Source organism: Cavia porcellus, unplaced genomic scaffold (assembly GCF_034190915.1).
Source record: "Cavia porcellus strain 051 isolate PalLab524CR breed Dunkin Hartley unplaced genomic scaffold, mCavPor4.1 scaffold_24, whole genome shotgun sequence".
In the NCBI taxonomy this organism is placed as follows: Eukaryota; Metazoa; Chordata; class Mammalia; order Rodentia; family Caviidae; genus Cavia; species Cavia porcellus.
Window position 1 is genome coordinate 25,719,792 of NW_026947507.1, and position 15,529 is coordinate 25,735,320.

At 36.1% G+C, this 15,529-nt stretch overlaps 1 protein-coding gene across 18 annotated transcripts in view; it reads left to right on the forward strand.

The window, feature by feature from the left end:
• The window catches only part of Nek1 (NIMA related kinase 1), a 165,796-nt gene that overhangs the window by 88,221 nt on the left and 62,046 nt on the right, over positions 1–15,529 (forward strand). For all 18 annotated transcript variants that reach the window (XM_063234760.1, XM_063234759.1, XM_063234764.1 and 15 more), the window contains 3 exons: positions 12,454–12,585; positions 15,070–15,135; positions 15,216–15,444. In XM_063234760.1, the coding sequence (XP_063090830.1) occupies positions 12,454–12,585; positions 15,070–15,135; positions 15,216–15,444 (427 nt within the window). The remainder of the gene's footprint in view (positions 1–12,453; positions 12,586–15,069; positions 15,136–15,215; positions 15,445–15,529) is intronic.

Consider the following 15,529-nt stretch of genomic DNA (forward strand, 5'->3'; position numbering starts at 1 on the left):
AGGCCAAGCAGTATGCCCCTGAGAGGGCAATATGTAGGATATAAGGGTGAAGCTAAAGGTTCAGTGGAGACCCCAGTGTTTGGAAAAGCCAGGAATGTAGATCATCAAAGGAAAGCTGCAAAAACTGAGCAGAGGGGGCTTAAGAGAGAAGCTGAGGTACCTGAAATTCCTGGAAGTGCCATGGGGGTGGAATCACCCAAGCCTTTTGGAGCTTGCAACCAGATTGCTTCAAATGCTGAGCTTGGCAACAAGGGCTTGCCTTGTTGGATGTTTGCCTTGTTGGATGTTGGACTTGCTTTGTATTCCCATTTGTAACTTTTGGAATGGTAATGTTTATTTGTGCCTTTTCATTTTGGAAATGTTTAACCTTGTTTCATTTGTACAGGGAGTAACAGTTAAGAGCTTGCCGTAGATCTCAGAAGAGACTTGGGACTTGAACAATGCTGAACCTGTTAGGACTTTGGCAACTCTTGGAGATGGACTAAATGTCTTGTATAAAGGATGTGCATGAGTCTTTGGAAGCCAGGGGTGGAATGTCATGCTTTATGTCAGTGGCCCCCAAGCCTCATGAATTATGGACTTGGCCAAATCTAAGCATTTGTGATTGACTCATTGTCTAGCACTCAGATTGGTGGTGTGAATGCTACTCCCACCTAGGGGTGTAACCAGCATACAATGTAACAGCGGGAAGGTGGTGTCTCTCTCTCTCCCTCTCTTGCCAGTTCGTACCTTGCTGTTTGTAGCAGCCATAAATGGTGGTCCACCATGCCACCCTGCTGCTCAGAGCCTGACTGAAACCTCCAAAATTGTAAGAAATAAACCTTACCTTCCTTCATTTTGGGCGTTAGGTATTTTGTCTCAGCAATGTATAAAAAGTAACTAATAAGACATTCACTTTCTAGTCACTGGAGCAAAACACCTGACACTTTCAATTTAAAGGAGAAAAGATTTAATTTGATTCATGATTTAAAGGAATTCAGTCCACGATCAGCTAGCTCCAAGACAGAAAGATTAAGGCATAAGGGCATGGTGGAGCAGTGCTACTTAGTTGAGGATGACCAGGGAGCAGAGAACAATGTCAGAAACAAAGGAATGAGGGGCTATACATATACTTCAGGGCCGCAGTCCCATCTGAATATAGGCAGAAATGTGTTCCACCGATCTTCCAAGTGATCCTGAGCAAATCAAGTTGGCACGGTACCCCAGCCACCACAGACTTAGCCATATGATCAATTTTGTTAAAAAAAAAAAGTGGGGGGGGGTCTGATTTTCTCTTTTTGCCTTGTATGAAACTTTCTTTTGTTTCTGTAGTTGTTAAATTTTTACTTGATCAAATGTATGCATATGGGTTTAGTCTAATGCATTCTCCTTTTGTAATGGCAAGTAGAAACATCAAAACAACACCAAGGATTTGGAGCAAATTTATGTTGACAGACACTGATCGATATCATTCCCAAAATACCAGACCCTGATCTCTGGTGGTCTAGACTTCTATGTGATAAGCAAGTACAGAGGCAGAATGGCTTGTCAATTGGGGATTGGTTTATACAGAGTGACTTGTTGATTGGGGATTGGTTTATGCATCACCTTAACCAGTCATTTCTAAGAGACAGAAACAACCAGACCTGGAAGAGAAATGATTACCTGGACAACTAAGAACTTGAGTGTGCTGATTAGGGGCTATTTTCTGTTTCATTTTCTCTCATTTTTAGTTTTCATGGCAAATCTTGGCTGGGCATATTACATGTGATCGTCTGAGGCAAGGCCCAACTAGAAGCAGTAACATTAGGATTGTCAGTAACCTAGGAGGACTCTAGCCAAGCTCCCTAAGATTGTCTTATTACAGTTTTTCCCTGAATTGATTTTAGGAACAGACATAATTTAGGCCTGTCTTCTCTGTAATAGTACTCTGGCAAGGGAATGAGGGAGTTAATCTGATTTAGGAGTGTCCAGTATGTTTTGGATGCTCATCAAATCTTGGTCAAGTGTTTGATTGATTGTTCTCTCTATTTATGCTCATGGATCAGTTTTGGGGGAGTTGGGAATTTTGAGAGCCAGTTTTGTTGCCTTATCTTATTGATTGTTTGCCTTTTGTGGTGAGATTTGTGGGTTGATTATAATGGAAAGACTTTGTTGCTGATAAGTAGATATCTTTAATTAGTGTCTGCTTTTCAGTGATGTGCTTTGGGTATGGCTAACAATAGGCCTTTATCTTTATTCCATGATCCTACTAGCTCCTTTAATTCAGGAGGTGCAGTGTAATTGTCCTATTACCCAGTTTTCCAGAAATGACCTGCATTATTAATTGATGGCACAAAGACAAAATGAATATTGGGATTGAGTCAAAATTCAGTTATAGTCACCTTGGCAATAGCTACAAAATTGGCAACAATAATAAAGTCAAAAACACTCTGCGTATTGACATACTATAAGAACAAATGAAAGCTACTACTGCACCAGCCTTTAACATAGAAAAGATCTAGAATTATTATTCTAGGTACAAAAACAAACCAAATATTGTTGTATAGTAAATGTCTACAAAATGTAACAACTATATCATAATTAATAGTAAAAAAGAATTCAACAATAATAGCATAGAGTTATCTATGTAAAGTTGAATAAAGCTTAACCATAATATTAGTAAAGATGGATTTAGCATGGAATGGGAGAATGAAAGAAGCAAAGTTTGAAAAATAAAAAAAGATGAGAAGAAGGAGAGAAAAGTAAGGTAAAGGATTCTATTAAAGAGTTTAAAAAATTAATATAACTAGATAAAAGCATAAAAGAACAAAAAAGAAAAATACCCAGCCTCTTCCTACAGAATGTGATTAAAAATGTAAAAAGGAATGAGTCTCAAAAAATTCCTCTGCATTTGTGAAAGAAGGATTTCTTTCCTGGGTTTGCAATGTAGGAATCCAGCAGCTCTGGGGGAGGGATAGTGATTCTTATTTTGTTGAATTCTATTTTGTTTCTGTACTCTTGTGTCAGCAGAGACAGGTTCTCCTCAGAGTGAGCCCGGGTCAGCTTTCCAGATTGCTTTGTACTTTTCTTTATGTTGTGTTGTGTTTCTAAAACTTCGCTAATTTTCTTATCAGCTTCCTCTCGATTCTCAGATGGCTACTTCAGTTTTCCAGGTGTCTCAATTTGAGGTCTCACAAAGGCTATATTTTGCTATCAGTCTCTACTGCCCATTTTTAATTCTCTGCAACTTTTACCATTCTTTAAAAAAAATCTCTTAAGGTTTTCAGAATTTTTTTCTATGCCAATATGTCTGTAGCTTCAGAGAGTTGTGACAGTCTTATGTGTAAGTTGTGTAAGAATTCTGTACGTGGGCCACGTTATAGCTCAAGTGGCACAGCTCCTGCCTGGCAAGCATGAGGTTATGAGTACTGAAAACAAAACAAACAAACAGACAAACAAAGAATTCTATTTGCATTTGGAAAAGAAAAAAGATTTTCCTGTTCTTTGGATCAAACCCAGGGCTTTGCTTATGCTCAAGTGTACCGCCACTAATTACAGCCTATAAGGAATGAGAGACAAGGCACACACCACTTGACACGCTTTTCTGAAAGCAACAAGGCATACTGCCGACAGACAGGGCAATAAGGCCAACTACAGAGAACACAGAGAAACAGGCCTTTTTATAGGACTGAAAGAAGGCAAGGGACATTAGGTGAGAAAGTGTTACTAAACATCAGCGATCAGAGTTCTCAGGCAGTCTTGCACCTCAGTAGCAAAGTCCTTGAGGTGTCTAAATTTTCAGGTGATTCTAGATGTCTGGGGACCTGCAAGATTCCCTGTCCTAGTTTATCTCTCTTATGACATCCTGTGTTTGCCATGACAGCCTCCTCAGTACTGAGCTGTGTCCCTGCTGACACTAATGCCTCTGCTGACAAACAGGTTGAGTGCTGGCGAGGAAGGGCCTTCTGCTAGCTCCTGTTGGGCTGTGGCTGCTTGTTCCTGGAGAGAAGGGCACTGGCCTAACTAGACACTTGAGGAGACCACGCGGAAGTCACTGTGATGTCTGCCACCTGTGCTCCAGCCGCATCACGGCCACTACCTCTGTGTGCATAGACCAGCCCTGTCCAGGACGGTTCACAGGAGTAGATGCAGGGACACCACCAACTCGAGGGGCGGAGCTCCCCCTGGAGACAGGCATTGTGACCCTAACTGGACACGCGTCCCCCAGTCCACCCAAAATAACTTTTTAAAACACAAACTAAATAAGAAATAATAGCTACCATTTATTTGATCCACTGCTGAATACTTTATGCAAAATCTTTCATTTAAGGAGATAATGAGTATAGCATCCCTTTTAGAGAGAAAAAAAATTGAAGTTCATAGAAGATATTAAATAATGAAATATCATAGGACTAGTATGTGATAATTTTGCAATTTGAATGTAGAAATGTCCTGCTTCCAGTCTACAGTGGTACCTTAGTTCACAAACTTAATTCCTTCCATGATTCTGGAAAAGATGGCCACTTGTGTGGGAAGATGGCCTTTTTGGTATTCATTACCTGATCCAAGTGCTCAAACAAAAATAAAATTTTGCCACATCCTGTTTGAGAACCACACTGGATGTATGTAGTCCACAAAAGGGTTTGAGAACTAAAGTACCACTCTATTTTACAGAAACACTGACTACTTTATGAAGGCCGTTCTTACTGGTCTCCCTCCTTGTTTTCCCCAGTCATTCCTCTGGTTTTTGTATTGTTTCATTCTATCTCACTTCATTTAGCATAGATTTCTTTTATTTCTCTTTAACATATTGATGGAATTTAGGTCTCCCCTTTCTTATCTAGTCTATAATCCTATGAAAAGAAATTTTGAGTGTTTGGATATTTGACATACAGAATTATGTTTGACATTAGTGGGCACTTAATATATATTTTAATTTGTTGGTAAATTAATTTTATTAAATATTATGAGTTTTCTCATAAAAATTGCAGAAATTATCTCTTTAACAAGATAGCATAAAGAATTTGATTCTATAAAATGCTACTCATTTTAGAGTAATACATTACTGAGTTTCATTAATGTTCCTATAAGTGTCGGTCAGATATTTTTAGAAATAACTTATTGTAGTTTTAGAAATAATTTTAACAGGTTCTAAAAATAGATGCTGTTGAACTTTAGAATTTATTTTTATTCAGAATTTATGAATCCTTTGGATGTATACTTAATAGTACAAGGATCAGGAGATTATCAAAATATCTCAGTGTAATATTGGGAATATTTGTGTAAGCTCTAGAAATTTTAAGAAGTTTTTAATAATCATATATAAACATCAGTATACTTTTTCAATCATTTTAAGTTGTAGGATTAAACCAGTGTTTCTGTTTATTTTGAACAAAATAGCTGTTGGTGTAGATATAAAGGCTAAATGCCTAAATGATACACCTGCATTACCACTTTATTCTTATGTTTGTAATGTATGTTCCTCAGAAATTCTCATTTGGTTTTTTTTCAGTTCTTAGTTTTTATTAGTATATGTTTACATTACATAATGATTAATTTTATTGGGAAGCCAGTGCATGTACATAACAGATTTCAGTTCTTTTTCTTCCCCATTCTCTCCCCTCCTGCTACTCTCCCTCCATCTCTTAATTTCCTTTACATTTCAAAAAAATCCTCCTACTTCCTGCTTCTTGCTGTGTTACAATTAGCATACATATAAATACCACTTCCTTATATTTATTAAAATTTTAGAATCTTCAGATTGTTTAGAATTTAAATTGAGGATTAAAAACATATATGAATGTATATATTTTCAGTGAAGCAAATCTTTTTTAAAAATTTTATTTAAAGAAGGAAAAACAAAACAGAAAAAGGGTAAAAAAAATACAAGGGTAAAGCATATAAAGTGGATATTCAAACAGCGAGACTGCAAACAGTTCTGTTCAATCCAATAAAAACATAGTAATGGTTATCAGTCCTACACACTTAAACATACATGCAATTATATCTTTTAGAGCACTTTCTTTTCCTCTCTTTTTTTACAATAGCAATTACACATTTTGGGTTTTATTACTCCTAGATTTCTTATTATTTTTTATACTATAGACATAATGTGATATTTATAAATATGATTCTTATTTATTTCACTAATGAAGACAGTCTCAAGTTGTCTCCATTTAGTTGTGAAGGCCTCAAGATCATCCTTTTGATAACTGAGTAATATTCCATTGTATAAAGATACATCTTTTTCATCCACTCTGAGGTTGATGGGCATTTTGGTTGTTTCCAAGATGTAGCTATTAAAAATTGTGCTGCTATGAACATGGGTGCACATATATCACTATGATATGACCCTTTCAGTTTTTCTGGGAAAATACCCAGGAGGTGAATAGCTGGATTGAATGGAACTTCCAATCCCAGTCTTCTGTAAATTCTCCATACTGATTTCCATAGCAGTTGCACCAGTTTACACTCCCACCAACAGTAGAACAGTGTTCCTTTTTCCTCACAGCCAACATTTGTTATCCATTGATTTCTTGATGGCAGCTATGCTTTCCAGAATCAAATGAAATCTCAATGCTGTTTTAATTTGCATTTCTCGAATGACCAATGATGGTGAACATTTCTTCATGTATTTATTTGCCATTTGTATGTCTTCATCTGATAACTGTGTGTTCATCTCAGATGCGCATTTTTGGAGAGGGTCTTTGAGTTTAGTGGGCTGATGTTTTTCAATTCCTTATATGTTCTTGATATAAGTCCTTTGTCTGAGGGGTTGCTGGCTAAAATTCTTTCCCATTTTATGGGTTTTCTTCTCACTTTGTTGGTGATTTGAAGTGCAGAAACTTTTCAATAATATGAGATCCCAGTGTTTCCTGTGCAGTTTGTGTTTTGTTCATGAATTTTCTGCCTACCCCTATGTCTCCAAGACTTCTGCCTACCTTGTCTTCCAGTAGATTTAGTGTTTATGTTTTAATACTTAGGTCTTTGATCCACTTACACTTTAGTTTTGTTCATGATGATAGGCATGGATGTAGTTTCACTCTTTGGCATGTGGAAAGCCAATTTTTCCCACACCATTTATTAAAGAGGCTATCCTTCTTCCAATGAACATGTTTAGCCCCTTTTGCAAATATTAAGTGGCTGAGTGTCTTTGTCGTTGTGTTTGCATCTTCTACTCTGTTCCATTGGTCCTCAGGTCTATTTCTTTGCCATTTACCATGCTGATTTTATCATTATGGTTTTGTAGTATAGTTTCAAGTCAGGAATTGAGTTGCCTCCTGCCTTGCCTTTGTTGCCCAGAATTGTCTTTGCTCTTCTAGGTTTCTTCTGTTTCCAAATGAACATTAGGAATGTTTTCTCTAGATCTGTGAGGTATGTTAATGGTATTTTGATTGGGATTGCTTAAATCTCTATAACCATTTGGGGAGTATTGCCATTTTCACAATGCTGGTTCTTCCTAGCTGAGAGCAAGAAATATCCTTCCATTTTCTAATATCCTCTTCAATCTCCTTTTTTAGTGTAACATAATTTTCAGCATATAGGTCTTTTATATTCTTAGTTAGGTTGATTCCTAAGTATTTCATTTTTTAAAATGCTATTGTGAAGGGCAAAATTTCTATAATTTCTCTCTCATGGAGTTTTTTGTTTGTGTACAGGAATGCTATTGATTTTTGAGCATTGACTTTATATTCAGCTACATTGCTGAATTTATTACCTCTAGTAGTATTTTAATTCAATTTTTGAGGTCTTCTATATAGAGTATCATGTCATCTGCAAATAGTGATAATTTAACTTCTTCCTTTCCTATCTTTATTCCTTTTATTTCTCTCTATTGTCTGACTGCCCTGGCTTCTGTTTCCAGAGCTATATTGAAGGGGAGTGGTGATAGTGGACATCTTTGTCTTGTTCCTAATTTTAAAGAGAAAGCATTCAGTTTTTGTCTATTTGGTGTAATGTTGGCTGTTGGTTTGTCATCAATGGCCTTTATAAGATTGAGGTAGACACTGTGTATTCCGAGTTTCTGAAGAGTTTTTTTTTTTATCGTGAACAGGTGTTGGACTTTAATAAAAGCTTTTTCTGCATCTGTTGAGATGACTAAGTGGTTTTTGTTTTTGACTCAGTTGATGTGGTGTATTACATTTATTGATTTGGGTGTGTTAAACCATCCCTGCATTCCTGGAATGAATCCCACTTGGGCATGATGTGCAATCTTGTTGATGATTTGCTACATTCTATTTGCCAGTTTTTTATTGAAAATCTTTGCATCAATGTTCATTAGTGATATTGGCCTATAATTCTCCTTTTTTGTTCGGTTCTTTCTCTGGTTTTGGTATGAGAGTAATACTTATCTCCAGGAATGATTTAGGGAGGATTGCTTCCTTTTCAATTTTACTGAAGAGTTTAAGGAGTATTAGCATCAAATCATCTCTAAATTTCTTGTAGAATTCAGCTGTGATTCCTTCAGGACCTGGGCTTTTCTTTGTTGGTAAGGTTTTAATTATGTTTTCAATTTTAATAGTTGATATTGGGTTATTCAGAATTTCTATATCTTCTTGGTTGAGCTTTGGTAGTTCATATGTTTCTAGAAATCTGTCCATTTCCTCTGTGTTTTCCACTCTATGTGAGTAGAGATTTTCAAAGCAGGTATTCTTGGCCTTTTGAATTTCCGTTGGATCTATAGTAATTTCCCCCTTTTCAGTCTTCATTGCGTGAATTTGGGTTTTTCTTTATAAGGTTAGCTACAGGTTTGTCAATTTTGTTTATTGTCTCAAAAAACCAGCTTTTTGATTCATTAATTCTTTGTATTTTTTTTTTTTTTAGTTCCAACTGCATTGATTTCTGCTCTAATCTTTACAATTTCCTCTTCTATGAGCTTTGGGTTTAACTTGCTCTTCTTTTTCTAGAAGCTTGAGATGAAGCATTAGGTTGTTTATTTGTGCTCATTCTGTTTTCTAGATATGATAATTTATTGCTATATATTTCCCTCTTAAGACTGCTTTCATTGCATCCCACAGATTATAGTATGTTATTTCCGCATTTTCATTGAATTTTAGTTATTGCTTTATTTCTTTTTAATTTCATCTGTAGCCCATGGTTGTTCTGGAGGTTGTTATTTAATTTCCATGTATTTATGTAGGTCTTGCCATTTTTTTTGCCATTAATTTCCAATTTCGATGTGGTATGGTCAAATATTATGCATGGGATAATTTCAATAGGTTTGCAGTTACTTAAGAATGTTTTATAGGGTAATTTATGGTCTATTTTGGAGAATGTCCCATGCGTAGCTAAAGAATGTGTATTCTGATGTGGTTGAGTGATGCACTCTTTAAACATCTACCAAGTCCATTTGCTTGCAGGTATGATTCAGTTCTATTATTTCTTTGCTGACTTTGTGTCTAGTTGATCTATCTCTTTGTGACAATGGGCTGTTAAGGTTCCCTGTTATAATTGTGTTTTTGTGTATTTGGTTTTTCATGTCCATTAGTATTTGCTTTATATAGTTCGGTGCTCCCATATTTGGTGCATATATATTTATAATTGTTAGTTCTTCCTCTGAATTTTTCCACTAATGAGTGTGTGGTGACCTTCTTTATCTCTTTTTAATCATTTTAGGTTTGAAATTCACATTGTCTGCAAATAGAATACTTACCCCTGCTTTTTTCTGAGTTCCCATTGAATGGAATACTGTTTTCCATCTTTTGTCTTTTAATCTGAGTTTCCTTTGGGGTCAGATGTGTTTCTTGTATACAGCATATTGTGGGATCATGTTTCTTGATCCATTCTGTCAACCTTTTTCTTGTGATAGATGAATTGCTATTTACATTTATGAATATCACTAATATGTACTGGCTCGACTTTGCCATATTATGTTTCAGTTGTTTACTTTCTGCTTTTCACCCTTGTTTAATTGCTTGTCCTACCTGGTGGTTTCTTTCTGTTGTTGTTCTGGGGATTGTGGTCATTTTTATCTCTGTCTCTTATGTCTTTCAATATTCTTTCTAGGGTTGCTTTGGTAGACATGAATTTCTTCAGTTGTTCTTTGTCATGGCAGTATCGTGTTTCTCCATTAAATCTGAATGAAAGTTTTTCTGGATACATCAGTCTAGGTTTAAAATTGTTTTCTTTCAGGGCTTGAAATACCTCACTCCAAGCCCGTCTTGACTTGAGAGTTCGTACTGAAAAATCTGCTGTGATTCTAATGGGCTTTTCTTGAGACGTGAGTTGTGTCTTTTCTCTAACAGCTTTTAGTATTCTGTTTTTATGCTATATGTCTGAGATCTTTATTATTATATGTCTGGGTACAGATTTATGTTGGTTGTGATTGTTGGGCATTCTATATGCCTCACTTTTCTGCATATCAGATTTTTCCCCATGTTTGGAAAATTTTCTGCTATTACTTATATGAGTATTTTAGTTATGTCATTTGCATTGACTCCTGCATCTTCATTGATGCCTATTAATCTTATATTGTTGCTCTTGACATCATCTTGAAGCTGCTGGATTGCCATTTCATGCTGCTTTGTTATTTTTAAAAGTTCTATCCTTTGATGATTGCTAATTGCGATCCTGTCCTTAAGGTCCAAAATCCTATCCTCAACTTCATTTAAACAGTTTTGCCAGCTTTGAATAGAAATTTTGTTTCTTGGATGTCTCTCTTGAGTTTGTGTCATGAATTATGCTTATTTTCTATATTGTTCATTTAAGGTTTCAATCAGTTTCCCATGCTCCTGTACTTTTTTCTCTATTTCTTTTTTAGCTGTGCTCAGCAACTCCTTTACTAAGGTTGTTATTTCTATCTTTCCATGGGAGAGCACTTCTAATTTGATTTGCTCTGCAGCCTTGTGGAATTGTTTTTTCATTTCACTCGCTATCTTTTCAGAGATTTCTGGTGTGTTACTTTTGAAGTCCTTTATTTCAGTGTCTCCTGTACTTGTTCCTGGTGGACTAGACATTTGAGATTGCATTTTGCTCTTTTGTTTTACCATTTTCACCTTTCAAGTTAGTATTTGGTCCTTCAATCCCACTAGTGTCAACTGTTGGTAGTGTGTGTCTTGGGGTCCTAATGTGAGGGTTGATGTTTGTCTAATTGCTGGGTCCCTCAATGAATAGGTGGGCCAACCACCTGACTTCCCCCTGCAGGGCCTGTTGGGTGAGTCCTATGTTCTTCTTGGGCTGACAAACCTAGTAGTATTGATGTAGGTCAACTTTTCGTTTCCAGGACACCAAATCTCCCTGTCTATAGTGTTTGTGTCAGCTGAGTCCCTACTGTGTCCCTGTTGTGTTCCTGTGTATCTCATAAGCCCTTTAATTTTCTCCAAGTTGGGGAAGTTCCTTATTGGCACACTCCTCACCCTGCCTGATGTTTTCTGTGTGCAGGAAGGGGTCACCCATACTATTGTCAGACACTCCAAGGTCTTATAGTTAGTTGGAGGGAGCCTTATTACTGGCCCTATTTACCCACTGTACACCTCTATTTTAGTGGCATACTCAACCACACTGACTGGATCCTGCTGAGATCTATTTGGGTGAGGCAGTTACTGAATCTCCCTTCAGGGTAGCACAGTTAATCCACTGTTGTCCAAGGTTCTGGGAGAAAGGTTGGAACTGAAGATCAACAGCAGTATTAGGTCCAGGAGGTAGGGAGTATCCCTGAGGTACCAGTAGATGTCTTGGGTCCAGATGTCTGCTGGGCACAGCCGAAGGTTCCAGGGTGGCCTGGTGTTCCTCACTGGTGGCTGGAGTTGCACAGGAAGTGCACAGCTGTGCAGGCCAAAGTCTGAGGGCAGCAGGCATTCCCCAAGGCCGGCACAAGTTGCACAAGGAGTGCATGGTGGCCCGATCCAAGGTCCCAGGGTGGCATGGTGTTCCTCACTAGTGGCTGGAGTCCTCAGGAAGCATGCGGCTATGTGGGTCAAGGTCTAAGGGGCAGTGTGCATTCCCCAGGACCAGCGCCAGTCATGCAGGGAGTACAGCAAATCTTATTATCTGTGCCTTTTATTCTTTCCATCCACATTTATGTTGATGTTTTTTATAATTAGGGTTCTTATATTGGGTAATTTATATTCATATTTTTAGAAAATTTTGCCAAAACTTTCAGGAATTATAGATTGGGTTGCATTTTTTAAGTGTTAGATTAATATTTCTCTTGTCACCAAATGTTATAATTGATTAAAATTAAAATGAGAGGACTGAGTGTGAATATTTTAGAAGACTACTCTTTAGATCATTTTATAAAACATTGATAATGGAATGGAAGCGAGTTATTTAGGACTATATAACCCATGATGATGTTTACATATGAAGCCAAAGGGCTTGGTTTTTTGTATTCAGAGTTTTATCACCAGCACTTATCATAATGCTTTGCTCAGTAATTAATTGAGAAAGGAAAAAAACTACTTGTGCATAGAGTGCATAAAGTGATCTTGTAGCTTTTTATTTCTTCATGCAAACATAAAATTCCAACATATATTGATACATTCTTTTGTATAGTTGGTGGCTAAAGGAGTAAAGATTTCTGATGTTTCTCCACCTTTGGGACACTATGAAACAGGTGGCTCTCCATCAAAGCAACAGATGAGATCTGTTATTTCTGTAACGTCAGCTTTGAAAGAAGTTGGTATGGTAAGTGTTCTAACATTTAGAAGTCTCCAAAGTTAAAAGTTATTTTAAAATAAATTTAACAAATTGTATTAATTTCTAATGTTACCTTTGGTAGTACCTGGAGAAAGAATTACTTCTTAACATTTATTCAATTTCCTCAGAATCTGAGCCTTTCTACTCAAATTTTATGTCCAAGATTATATGGGAAATATTTATATAATCAGCCCTCTGTTTCTGAGAATTCCACATCTGCAATGTCAAAAATATTTGAAAAAAAGTAATATTGTTACTGGTATGCACTATGTTCTTGGGCCTACCATGATCACGTCTGTACTGAACATAGACTTTTATTCTTGTCATTATTCCCCCAACAGTATATATAATGCCTATTTACATTTTCCTAAATGTTATAAGTAATATAGGGATTACTTACAGTCAGTATATAGATTCTTTGCAAATAATATGCCATTTTCTATAAGATGAACATCTGTACATTTTGGTCTTTGCAAGAGTGAGGATGTTTTGGAACTCATCCTTTGAGATACTTAAAGAGGATTGTGTATTAAAATGATTCTTTTCTACATTAAAAGAATATTAAATGAATAAAATATATACAGTAATGTACTGAAAGTAAAGAAGCAAACATTTTTATATTACAACCCTCATCATTAATAAATCTTTACATTTAAAAATATTTCTTGCCAGGCCTATTGGCACACATCTGTAATCCCAGCAGCAGGAGACTAAGACAGGAACATTGCACGTTCAAGTCCGGCCTGAGCAACTTAGTGAGATCCTGACTCAGAGTAAAAAATAAAAGGGCTAGAGATGTAGTTCAGTGTGCCGGCCCTGGGTTCAGTCCCTAGTGCCCTCCCCTAGTTCTTTGTTACTGAAATAAACTAACTCTTGGACTTGAGTCCACATGTTTACATTTTCTTGAAATTTTGTGACGCAGTAAATGGTAGCGGATTCAGCAGAATTGCACTTAATTCATCAATTACTGCCTTCTACTTTTAAATCTCTATATGCCATAGAGGTTGTAAAATAGAGAAACATAGACAAGTAAAAAGTTTAAACTTAGAAGTATCTTGCCAGGTTTCTAAAGTAAAGATACTGGTAAGAGTTCTGGGATTCACACAAATGGGCTTCTGATGTAAAATTTCTACTTATATTTCAAAAGAAATAAAGGAAAATAGTGTATAGAATCATATAATATATTAACTCCTTTTTCTCCTTTCCTGTTGATCATGTTAATCCCTTTTATTTGTTTAATTTCTTTAAGTTTTTATAGACTACAGAATTTATTGGTTGGTGCACTAATCTTTACAGCCTTTGTATTTATCTTGAGAATAAGACCTAGTAGGAAAATCTGTTTCTCGATTACACTCCAGAACTTCATATAACAAACTATTGTTCTTCAAGTAGGTTTTGTCTGTATTTCTTTCTCATAACGACTCTGCACGTGCTGCATTGTTCACTTCAACTTTAGATACCACTGTATGGTTTCCTTCCTGGTACCCAGTCTTACATCTCAAGTAGCTGTTCATCCCTCTGGTTGTAGCGACTGGTAATTCCTGACCACTTTACTGGGTAAAATGTTCCTTGTCTCATTTACATGTATTATTTTAAAATTGACCATTATAGCTGTTTTCAAATATTAAAAACTTGAGGTAATCTGTATAACTAAATTTTTTCTTACTGTGTTATATTGATAAACATTGCTTATTTACAGCTTTGAAAGTTAGTTACTGTAAGTCTTGAGGATACCTTTGGTTTTCATAACAACTAATTTCTCCTTTTCAAATATTTTAAAATTCTAGGTGGTCTAGATTGCTTCTACACTAATCAGAAAACAAAATATGTATTGGTAATGACACAGAACTCACTGTTATCATCTTAGAGAAGAAGCCAGTCCTCAATTGTGTTTGATGCTTTGGTTGAAATGTTTCATTCTGGGCTGGGGGTTTAGTTCAGTGGTGCAAGTGCCTGCTCGGTGAACACGAGGTCATGAGTTCAATCCCCAGCACCAAAAAAAAAAAAAAAAAGATTAATTCTACAGCTTTAATAAGACATGAAAAAAATATATATATAAACATAAACACAGTTTCAGAGTAACACAGCCTGTCTTGAATTAGGTTTTTTGTTTTTTTCCCATTGACTTTATCTTATCAAAAATTAAATGCCAAAGAAGAGGAGGATATAGTTAAACATGTGAGCAGGATTTCAAATATATGAAAAATAATTGAGAATTGGCCCTTCTGTATATTGTCTATTAATTGATAATATTTAAATATTTATCATTACTAGCAATAAAGGAAGCTGTATTAACAATTTACAGGGATAAAAAAGTTCACAGCAAACAGTTTGATGTACAAACAAATGTAGCAAAACTACTAGCTTTTTTTTTTTTAAGGTAAACTTCCAGTATATGTTCTGTCAAAGCAATGACAAAGGTAGACTTTTTAAATAACATTGTTTCTTACTCTGTAACTATCTGTGCTTTAGGACAAAAGTTTAATTGATTCCCAGGAAACTTCAGAAGAAATGCAGAAAACCAACAGTGCTATTTCAGTAAGTGCAGCTTTCAAAGCTTCTCTGTCAGTCATTTAACTTAATCATGTAGATACTAAAATATAGCATAATTGTTTCAGAGTAAGCGAGAAATACTACGTAGGTTAAATGAAAACCTTAAAGCTCAAGAAGATGACAAAGGAACGCAGCATCACTTGGATACTTGTGAAATGATTATTCCTAAAGACACCAAAGATAATGAAAAGGAAAAATCAATTCCATCTGATAGAAAGAAGTGGGAGATAGGAGGTCAACTTGTGATTCCCCTGGATGAGTTAGCACTGGATACGTCGTTCTCAGCAACTGAAAGTATGTATAAACATGTTAAAGTGGTATTTTAACCTACTTGTAAATTGTAGACTGGCCATTTGAAGGAACTGACACATGGCTTAAG